This window comes from Protomyctophum parallelum (genome assembly GCF_964188405.1).
Source record: "Protomyctophum parallelum genome assembly, chromosome: 12".
Lineage (NCBI taxonomy): Eukaryota > Metazoa > Chordata > Actinopteri > Myctophiformes > Myctophidae > Protomyctophum > Protomyctophum parallelum.
This window is the reverse complement of record NC_139712.1, coordinates 41,244,036-41,256,059: the sequence shown is the minus strand read 5'-3', so window position 1 is coordinate 41,256,059 and position 12,024 is coordinate 41,244,036. Positions and strand designations below refer to the sequence as shown.

General features: G+C 44.7%; 1 protein-coding gene across 2 annotated transcripts in view; it reads right to left on the bottom strand.

Moving 5' to 3' along the window:
• The window catches only part of sema5a (sema domain, seven thrombospondin repeats (type 1 and type 1-like), transmembrane domain (TM) and short cytoplasmic domain, (semaphorin) 5A), a 187,480-nt gene that overhangs the window by 119,566 nt on the left and 55,890 nt on the right, over nt 1-12,024 (bottom strand). For both annotated transcript variants that reach the window (XM_083778497.1, XM_083778496.1), the window contains exons 3-4: nt 11,370-11,469; nt 4,984-5,029 (exon numbers count right to left, since the gene is read on the bottom strand). In XM_083778497.1, the coding sequence (XP_083634623.1) occupies nt 4,984-5,029; nt 11,370-11,469 (146 nt within the window). The remainder of the gene's footprint in view (nt 1-4,983; nt 5,030-11,369; nt 11,470-12,024) is intronic.

Sequence of the window (12,024 nt, the reverse complement as noted above, 5' to 3'; positions counted from 1 at the left end):
CGTGTGTGTGTGTGCAGATGTCGCACATGTCCGTGCTTCCAGTCTTCAAATCCTTCTTTGTTTTCACGTCAGTGCTGCCGTATACAGCAAAGCTTTCTTTTCTCCTCCTCTTTGTCTCACCAGGATTTTCAGGGTGTAAAGGTCTGTGGTCTGGTCCAATCATCAAAAGGAGCCTGCTGCTAAAGCCCCCCCTAACCCCCCTGACCCCGGCAACGGTCCAAGTGAACCCAGAACATGTCAGCGTTTGCCTGGTTACTCAGCGGGTGACAAAACGTTTGGTTCTACGGGGGAACAACGCAGCCCCACAGCGAGTTGTTGAAGGAAAGAAAAGGAGAGGAAAGGGAAATAAGTTTCATGAAATAAGTTGTGGTAAATAAATACAAATAAATAGAGGGTGTCCGGGAGTGGTGCAGTGGTAAAGTTCCTGCCCACTACCATGGAGAATAGGCCTCCTCCACAGTGCCTCCGGCTTGATTGGGCACGCCAACAAACGCAATGTTGTGTTTGTGGGTGTGAACTTCACACCAGAAGGATCTCTGTTGCTGTACTGGTTACTCCTACAGGTTGTTCAGCAGTCAGCCCAACTGTATTCCACGCATCATGCTCTCCTGGTGAAACTCGACCCTCACCGTCAGGTGAAAAGAAGGGGCTGGCAATTCGTGTTCCGAGATTTTACAAGAGAAACAAGCTGCCAGGTCTACAAAAACTAGCCAAAAGAAGCGACTATAGGCCGCATGATTACATATGCACTGCAAATTGATGAGCTATTTCATGTAGAAGCTTGCAACGTGTCGCAGCGCAAAACATTGTGAGCTTGTAGATCTGCTATTTTCAAAAGTATTGAAAATAATAATTTCGACCGAAGGTCGCAGTTAACTATGGAACCGAGCATTTCCTGTCAGTTAGTGTGTCGGGCACCATATATGGTGCCTAGGTCTCGTGACATCATCAGGGATGGAGATGTGGAGACCCTGATGTCATAGTAAATGCGACCTGCTGTCGCAGTTAAGCCCATATATGGAGATCAGATCACTGATGTCATCACTATTGGCCAGCAACTCTACATTTGACCTCATTCCTCAAACCCTTAGATCTCCATGTACAGTGTATGGATATATTTCAGAACTAAAAAACATCGCATGGATGCACCTGGGACGTATTCTCAGTGATGTATCCCAAGGTCATCAGGGTTTCGGGTCTGGCATCATCATACCCCTCACTCAGGTGACCCAGCCGGGTGATCAAGTCCCGACTTACGTCCCAGTAGCTACCCACGATCAGTCCCATATTAGACAGGGTCACACAGTCCGCCGCTCCCGAATTACTCTGCCGGGACTGGGAGGTCTGGCGCGTGGAAGTACTAGGCTCTGTGGGTTGACTCCTGTCCGGACCCCTCCTACGTCTCACCAGGTCCACTCCTGCTCTCACCAGGTGCAGCGCAGGACCTGTGCGTTGTACTTGACTCCCAGCACCAGACACTTCATTCAGGAGCGGCGGGTTATTGAGCCGCAATGGTTCCGCAGGCTCCACCGTCAAGGGAAACGGTGGTGCTGCAGGCTCCCACGCAAAGTTATTAGTACAGCCTTTAAATTAAGGCCCGGCCCTAACTGGGCCCTCATCAAAACCTGTACACTCAAGAGAATGTCCCTGCTACCACCCTTAGATTTCCATATACTGTATGGAGCTGACCTGTTGACATGTTGATCTGACATCATCAAACCCTGTACACTCAAGACATGCTCCTTATAAGTACAGAATTCATTCCATGTTGATCTGACACCCCATGCCAAAGTGCCAGCGCTCCCCCAGCAGTCTGCCGTCAAAGAGGCGGATGCATGCACGCAACGTCGCCCGTTAGGCCGAGGTCGCTTCTCGCCCTCAGGCATCTTACTGGTAATAATAATAATTAAAGAAACCGCGGACAAATACATAACTCGGTCCTTGACATGAAAATGTTTGAGAACCACTGGTTTAAACAACATTAGGAAGCAACCCCCAAAACTACCAATATTTACAAGTGACTATAGGTCACTTATAATAAGCAGACATGGCAACACTGTTGACAACGGAGCAGACCGACTATTTTTCAGCCAAGCGATTCAGTGTAGAGGGAAATACTATAGTCCTAGTAGAGATAGGGAACTCTGTTGTCTCATTGTAGACCAATTCTCAACCTTTGGGGCGGGGACACCCAAACATACTTTGGTCTCCCCTGAACTGCTGGAAATTAAGAATTTCTTGGAACGGTTAGACTACACCCACATTTTCTTAAACGTTTTAGTAAAATTACAGCTTACTCGTTTTAATGAGATGTTTGGGCCAGGTGGGATTCAATTTGATTGGGACACACACACACAGCAACTTTTGACACGTCAGTGAATAGGCTAAGCTCTTCTCACATACATATAGATTAAAACATAGTAAACATTCTAAAAACATATTTGTTGTTGTGCTTCTACTGAATTAGGGCTATTTAACTGATGTTTTTAGAAAATAATCTGGCGACCCCCTGAAATAATTTGGCAACTGTGTACTGTGTGTACTGTGTAGACTCATGGATGCACCTGGGACGTATATCCTCAGTGATGTATCCCAAGGTCATCAGGGTTTCTGGTCTCCCAACATCATACATCATACCCTCCCCAAGACCCACAGCAATGACAGGGACTACATAGTACACACAATGGAGGTAAATGGCTTAATGGCTCAAAACAAAGCAAAGCATGACAATGTGTGAGAGAAGGAGGGATTGAACAACGGCATATTTGCTATACCCTGAGGCGGATATTCCATATTTATGCAAGTTCGGTGCAAATGAAAAACCCCTGTGCAATGCAACGTCCCCCGTTGGTTTTGTACAATGCATATTTACTGATAATTCACAAGCATTAGAAGCTGTTCTGCTGAGATTAGTGTTACTCATGCTTTAATTTCATTGAACGACTAATTTTGTTTCCGTCCTACCTTTTTGTATTCAGCCTGACACTGAACAGGAGAACATTTCACAGCAAGGCGTAAACAATATGACAGAGCATGAAATGACAACAAGTGTGTGATTTGTACGGGGAACGTTACACATGGCCGGAGGGGATGTCGTGCCCCGTTTCAAATTCTACTGGAACCTGTGGAGTCTGTGGACTATTAATTATTATTATAATTAGCCTATCATTGACTAAACTTGGCACGTGAGCCTACACTATGTGGCTGGGTCCAAACAGAGCTCTGCATCAACAAACAACAATACCTGCTCCCTCACCCCCCCACCCCCACCCCCGACCCCCCACTGTCACAGTGTTGTTTTCGTCGACTAAAACTAAGACGAAAAATGTTCGTCGACTACCTTTTTTCACTGACTAAATAAAAACTAAGCTATGATGACTAAAACTAAGACTAAATATACTGACAATTTCGTCAACAAATAAAAACTAGACTAAAATGTTAGTAAGGGACTAGTGGACAAGAGATCCAGTTTTATGCTGGGTTGCATGCTGAAAATAGCAGATATACAATCTCACAACGCGTCGCAGCGTGAGATTGTATATCTGCTATTTTCAGCATGCAACCAAAGTGTAAAATATGTCATTCCAACGACATGAAGGCCTGTCAAAGCACATTTTAGTCGACTAAATCAACTGTAGATTTAGTCGACTAAAATCGTATGACATTTAGTCGACTAAAACTAGACTAACACTAATACATTCCAGGTGACTAAAATGTGACTAAGGCCTCTTTTAGACGGCGACCATCTCCATATAACACGTCAAAGTCCCGTTGCGTTCTCATTTTTTTGGACCATTTACATGAGAACGCACACTTGAATGAACACGCTACCAAGTGCATGCATATATATGCCAGGTCGCTAGGTGGCGCGTGTCCTTGTGGGGTCCGTGTGACGCAGCGCTTATATAAACCATAGACACAAGTCACGCATGCGTAGAACTACTTCCGTTCTTCTTCTACACAGAAAGTAAACAAACGTCGTGTCCTCATCACACCTCCAGCAAACCGGACTATCCGACATGGTTGTTGTTGTTTCCCCTAGCAACTGACGCATGCCTATGACACCATGTAAAAACGTAGGACACGGCGAGCCGACCAGAGCTGACGTAAGCCATGATGTCACAAGTTTTGCGGATCCACCGTTTTGCCTGTTTATATGGAGACCATAGGAAACGGCGTTCTAAAAGATTTCCACTCTGGGAGGTGGTTTCACTTCGTTGCGTTTTCACCTCCTGTGAACACGGTTCTCGTCTAAATGACAGCAGCAAACAATACTTTATTTTGCCGTTTTTTATGAACACCATCCTCGTGTAAATAGCACCTAAGACTAAGTGAAAACTATTCAGGAGACTATGACTAAAACTAAAATAGAAATTTGCTGCCAAAGACAACACTGCACTGTCACTCTACCAGAATGCAAGTTGTTGTGACGCATGAAGCCGTAAGCCATTTAAGTGGAACAGCTTTGAGTTGAGGAGCCCGGGCAACGTGCGACGACTAGCACGGCCATGTCTGCCGAATCAATGGCATCCTGCACAGAGACAGAGACAGGGGAAGCTATCGTGCCAGTGAGTGTGTCTGTAATCCAATGTTTCTCAACGTTTGGTCTGGGGCCCACCGGGGGTCCAAGTGGACACTTATGGGTCTGTTGTCTCTGAGTGACATCATTTTCAGTGGAAACACTCTGAACTGAGAGGAAAAAAATAACTGAATCGGTTCGAGCCCGTTGTAAAATGGGCCAGAGTGTCAAATGAACCCTGGGGTATATTTGGTTCCACTTGTACATTCTCACAGTTACAGACCCATACAGTACATGTCCATTTTGACTCCCTGGTGGTCCCCGGACCTGTCGTTGAGACCCAGACCACTGTCTGATTACATGTAGTACATGTAATCAGACAGTCTGCCTCAGCCACTGGAGTAGTCCCTCTGCAACATGGACCAGTAAGGCCATTAGAAAGATAGAAACGGATGAAGACTCACTTGTATCAATGTCAGGTCCTCCAGACTCAGCCTGAAGAGATGATTTCTGGAAAGAAAAGGAGGCAAGAATATGAGTTAAGGGGCTGGGGCAAGATAAAGCTACAGGAAGGGATACGTGGATTGAAGCCAGAGTTTCTGCTAACAGGCCTATGCACTGTTACAGTACAGTAGTAGTAGTAGTAATCTGCATGCGTGCGCTGTGTGTGCGCACGCCCGCACACGCACACGCACACGCACACACACACACACACACACACACACACACACACACACACACACACACACACACACACACACACACACACACACACACACACACACACAGTCACACACGCACGCCTCTCTTTCATCTCCTCCCTCCTCTCTCTCTCTCTCTCTGTTCAGGGTGCCTACAAAGGCATTTCCCTCCTACGTCTGTGAAAAGGAAGATCTGTTGAATTATGCAGCTTAAATGGTGCATTAGAATGAAAGCGGATCAGGGGACGTGCTGCCTGTACATTTACTACATCACTCCAGACTAGAGCTTCCACAGCTCTGGTCAGTTTTAACCGCACCCCAGTGACCCTATTCCGCGGGCGAACACTTTGCTTTTTTTTTTTAATATATTTTTTATCCCACGATTTTGTAACCCATTTTTCACCCCTGTGTCAATCATCTAATGTGATCCTGGGCTCTACACACCCTCCGCCAACCTGGGGAGAGCAACGGACTTAACTTATGCTTCCTTCATGCTTGAGTGTCCAAGTTGCTCCTTTACACCTGACAGGGGGGAGTTTCCCTGGTTGGACGTAGCGCGTGGAAGGAACACGTTATTCCAACCAGTTCCTTTCCCCTCCATCAGGAGGCCAGGGGGAGGCAGTTAAGAGGATAACCAGGATTACTGCATGTTTTTTGTGAGGGTACCTACTACCTACCCTAGGGGACACGGGGAGAACATGCAAACTCCACACAGAAAGGCCCTTTCGCCAACCCCGCCTTCGGGTATGGGCACTGATGACACGGAGGAGGAAACACGCCGCCAGCACCCACAGCGCCCCGAGCGGGAATCGAACCCAGGACCTTCTAGCTGTGAGGCGACAGCACTACCAACTGTGCCACCGTGCCCAGAACGAACACTTTGCTGATAACAGCTGATGTACAAGCTCACAGACCATCAAACTGCGACACATTGTGAGCTTGCAGATCACCTTTTTAGAGGTCCTAGTATAGAGCCCTGGGGGACTCCGGTCAACAAAGTATATTATATAGGGTTTATGTCTGCACAACCGGTCATCATGGTTGTGGTGTGGGGCATAAGGAAAACTGGAGGTCTTGTTCTCTATATAATCTGGAATCAACTGACAAGACCTGTGTGTGGTTCATAGACTGTAAAAAATATGGACAAAGCGTTCCCCGGGTCTAACATGAACGTAAAATGAAGCCTGTAATAATATGCTAATTCCTGATGTAAGTCGCCATCTTTGGTACCAGCTGGCCATTGGCTGGCTCCGTTTTGTATACCAGCTGGTCATTGGCTGCCCAGACAACGAGGCGGGACTTCCCCCCTTCTTCTCCGTTGGTTTTTATTTTGACTCGAGTGGGAGGGGAATCCCGATCATAGACTGTAATGGTAGCCACGCCCCTCAGAACATACGCGATGGTTTTTTTTCTTTATGGTCATTTTTTTAATTAATGGGACCATAATTTTCCAAAAAGAATATTATGACATTAGAAATGAGACTTTAAACTAGTGACTGGAAGAAGAAAGTATTCATGACCATGTTTATTAAGGTAATACAGTCTAGGTGAAGTTGGGCCAAAATACATGGGCCTCTATGGAGCTATGGGGCTTTTTGGGTCCGGTCCAGCGCCACAACAGGCCATTATATGAACTACCGATTTCAAATGAGGCTTCACGAAATATCTGGCTGACTGCCCCCCTGGTGTGGTTATGAGGTGAAATGGGGGAGGGGGGGATTTGATTAAGCCTATACAGTGAAAGATGTCCTGCTCTGATTTCGACTAAACATTGGCCCTGAGGCATTGTGTATGCATGTGCCCATGTATATATATCCATGGAGAGAGGAGAAAGAGAGAGAGAGAGAGAGAGAGAGAGAGAGAGAGAGAGAGAGAGAGAGAGAGAGAGAGATGGAGACAGAGAGAGACAGAGAGAGAGCATCTAAAGAAATGTAAGATGAAAAGTGAAGCCCATTTTAACTGATAATGACTGCCAGTCTGCTACTCTGTGTTGCTATGATTACATTGTAAGGCGAAGATAGATTGTGGCTTTGGTCTTCCAAACTTTTCAAATATTTTTCCCCCACTGAATAGCAATGCCTCAAAAAAGACTGAAACCAAACCGAACCAAACAAAACTACCAAAGTCATCAAACAACAGCTACCTACTGTATATATGGCTGGATGTAAATAGGGAAATAATGCTGACGATAATATATATATTTTTATTGTAAAGAATCATCCACATGGTTTATCAGTGTCCAAGTGGAGGGCCGTGTTAAGGCCAATACATGTATGCTCATTCCAATGTCAGAAAAAAGGACAGGCTTTCCTAACTAAATTCGTTCGGAGAGTCAAGGGGGTCGTCTGGGGGTGCACAAGCTCTGAGAAAAAGGTTATGTCGCCCCGCACCAGAAGTTGTGAATGACATCCATTTTTTATTATATCACCAACCTTTCCGAAGAAAGTTTTGATGTTGGAAGGAGCATGTATTGACGTTTACTCGATCTGCATTTCATCAGTAGCTGAATGGGGCATCTCGATGATCTCTGAGCATTTGGAATAATTCAACAGTGAATGCACCTGCAGATATATACGAATTGGTGTGCAGCACAAACATACATGCAGTGTGTAGGCCGCACACGCACACACGCACACACACACACACACACACACACACACACACACACACACACACACACACACACACACACACACACACACACACACACACACACACACTCAACATCTATCAATCTTCCAAAGAGTGGCTATCACCCAAGCTTTGATGTGGCCAGGCCTCTCTTAACAATATTGATATCTGCATCGATCTCTCTTTCCTTCCATTATCACTCATAGCTCAAATCCAGAGCCATCCATCCAGCCTTGCCGCCTTTCACAGTTAGACGCTCTCCAGCCGTCAAGTTGGCACCAGGAATTGTATTAAATCTATTATTAGATTTTTCTGAGTGCTCTAACACCATACAGTCGTGTATTGACTGATACCATAACATGGGCTTTGCATGACAGCTGCGGGTCCAAATGCTGGTGCTCTAAGATAAAATAAACCATGTTTGCTATTCAACTTTAGTGCTGACCTAATGATCAAAACTTTTGGCCCTGAAATGGCTCCATACTGACCGTGCAGCCCCATCAGTGAAATGGTTGATGATAACGTTGGGAAACTTCTTCATGTTTTGTCACAGTGATGCATGCTAACCATTTCCTTTAGCTGCAGTAGTTCCCTTCTCTGCCCTTAGTCTCTCCACCCACACAACAAGTCTTTTGCTAATTCTGAACGTTCCAAAGGTGCATTAGTGAATTCCCCAGGTGTGCTGGGATTCCGTTTGTGATGTTGCAGGCTGCGCTGCTATCTCCTGTTCTCTTTGAAGCGAGGGTCTCTTTGTATTGACAGCCGAGCCATTAGTAGACTTGCTGCAAGTCTACTAATGTCTACGCCTCTACGGCATCATTTCAGAAAAAATAAGTTACCACTTCAGCCCTATGTGAGCCCTATGTGATATAATGACTGTATGACATGCCCAAAATAGGGATGCCGGGTTGAAAGTGAAAGATAAATGTATGGTTGCAGACAAGAACACCCACATCTTTAAAGGAGTAGTTCACCCAAAATACTTATTTTCTATCAATTACACACCCCATGAAGCTTTGAGGTTTTTTTTCCTGAGCCAATAATTTGATGGCCGGGTCACCGGTCAATACGAGACTCAGTATTTGAGTCTCCTACCTTTGAGACTCCACCGGTTATCAAATAATTATTCATGGAGTGTGTAATTGATAGAAAATAAGGGAACTACTCCTTTAGCATGTCACATGTAGATTAGTCTCGCGTAGCCAGACAACTATTCCACAATCTGCGAATGCTATAGAGTCTGGAACTACAGCTCCCAAAATCGGAGTAAAGAAGCTGCCATTTCCGTTCACGAAAATATATTTTAAAATATCTTTACATTTATCTTTTTTCTTTTTTTCTTTTTTTTTTATTATATTTTTTGTCCCACGATTTTGTAACCCATTTTTCACCCCTGTGTCAATCATCCTGTGATGTGATCCTGGGCTCTACACACCCTCCGCCAACCTAGGGAGAGCAACGGACTTAAATCATGCTTCCTTCATGCTTGAGTGTCCAAGTTGCTCCTTTACACCTGACAGGGGGGAGTTTTCCTGGTTGGACGTAGCGCGTGGAAGGAGCACGTTATTCCAACCAGTTCCTTTCCCCTCCATCAGGCGTCCCGGCTGGCCAGGGGGAGGCAGTTTAGAGACCAGGATTACTGCATGTTTTTGTGAGGGTACCTACCCTAGGGGACACGGGGAGAACATGCAAACTCCACACAGAAAGGCCCTTTCGCCAACCCCGCCTTCGGGTATGGGCACTGATGACGCAGAGGAGGAAACACGCCGCCAGCACCCACAGCGCCCCGAGCGGGAATCGAACCCAGGACCTTCTAGCTGTGAAGCGACAGCACTACCAACTGTGCCACCGTGCCCCTCTTTTTTTTTTTTCTATTTCTGCTAAGCAGCAAGCTATATTTGCTAAGATGATCTCTATTAAAGGTATATTCAGTGATTTCACTTAATTCAAATATCACTTATTTTTTTGTTTTGTTGTGATAATCCTCTCTACTATAGAGTGTGCTGACCATATAAGGAGTTCCTCCCTGTCCCCAGTTAACCCCTGGGGGTCAAAAAACCGTTTTTGACTCTCTATCCTGATTGGACGAAAGGCTGGGTCCCACAGCCAAAAACTAAACCTAAGGTTTTTTGAGTGAAATCACTGAATATACCTTTAACATTAGGATAAATTTGCGCGTCTGTAAAGACAAAACGGAAGTGGGGAGGAGGCTCCACTTTCACTTTATATTTTACTCATGATAGAGTTTCCGTTGCAGTCCAGACTGTATGACGGAAGTATTTGAAAATTGTGAGAGGCAACAGTCTGGCAACGCGAGCCTACATGTAGACGGACAGGCATGGATTGAGATGCACTCAGTGTCTAAGACTACAGTAATCTGCATAAAATGTTGGGGAAGAGTTCATACATTATGCTTAAAAGAACAGAATTTGTAAGTGATATTTTTTTGGGTGAAAACAAAACGTTTTATTTTTCTTTGTTTTGTTAAAAGGTGAAAGCACTATACTATAGTGACAGTATTAGCTATAAAAAAAATCCAGATATGGGCATAACAGGGATTGTATTAGGCCATCGGCTGGAAATGCCCATATATGGAGATCCCTGATGTCATCAATATTAAGCCCATATATGGGAATGTCAATATATGACCATATCGTGACAGTCTCATGATAACCAGTGTGGTTGCCGCGACGCGAGTCACACTTGCAAATGAACCAAGTTGTTACAACACATGGATCTCCATATGTGGAGCTGACTATCATCACCTAGATCTCCATACTGTATATGAAGATCACAACACTGCCCTCATCAAACCCTGGATAGCCATACATGGTTTGACGTACTAGATCTGAATATATGGAGCCGGCCAGCAACACTACATCTAACCTCACTGACACCAGATGAATAGTTTAACTCCTGCATCTCAACTGTGCCGTATTAAGAAGCTCTGTTGTTTCGCTTCTCGCCCTCAGAGCGTCTTACTGGTTTAGTAACAGGAGAGAGTACGCATTTATCAGCTAAAATTTGATAGTGTTACAGTCCCAATTTTATCTGCTCATTTCTTTGTGTCATCACTTCCAACTTGTTTATCCTGTGTGAGTTGTCTCTCTTGATTGGATAAATTTGGTACCCTGGCCTGAAAGTGTTTTCTGTTTACCAAATAAAAGAGCTCTTAGTGAACAAACACTCTAAATAAATGAGTACTATCAGAATATAAAGCTACTGTAATAAACAGGCCTTTTACATTTACTTTAAATGTGAACACTAGGGTGTGGCAACCGGGGAGGTAGAACTGGATGACCAGCACCTAAACTCTGTGCTCCTCTAAAAAGGCAGATTCAGAAGAACCAACAGACACACACGCCATGGCACACATGCACGCACATACAAAACCCACAATCACAGAGCTGAAGATGATGCTTTTGAGAAAGACAATGTAATTTCATAGTGTACTATACAGTGGAAAACAAAGTTGTTTTCTCAGACAGTGGGAGAAAGAAAAGAAACACAGTGATTACCTGGCTCCAACAATCAGTTCGTTCTGCCCGGGGTCAAATGTCAACTGGGAATAATCCACCGTGCCCTCTGCCTTGAACCTGAAGATCCATGGCTCCATCTCTACGGAGAACAAGCACATGACACAACATTAAGTCACTCCGACAAGAGATGTGTTTGACATTTCTGCTGATAAATTGGCTGTGTGGAGCTCTTCCTCATAGACTCAATGAGGCCATTACAGCAGCAATCCATAAATGTTGAGACTCAGCCTGCGACTGTGTCCGGAATTCTGGATTAACCGTTTTTCTTACCTTGATCTGATGTTTTTATATCCAATAAGGAGGAGTAGAGGCAAAAATAAAACATTAAAAACAACTTGACACAATTTGATTTGATTATTATTTATAATTATTTGTTAATTTACAAAATCTAGCTTTAAGTTGTATTTAATTGTTGTTGTTGTTTTTATTACTATTTTCTTTTTAATGGTGGTTGGTGTGAGTGCAGTACTAAATTCCGACCAGTCATTGGTCCGACAACCTACCTCAAACCCTAACCTAACCATAACCGCAAGCACGGAGCAGCGCATTTTCGCCAACCTTAACGCATGTTCGCCAACCTTAATCCGGTCGTTTTCCGCATGTCAGACCAATGACTGGTCGGAAAAGCTACGGA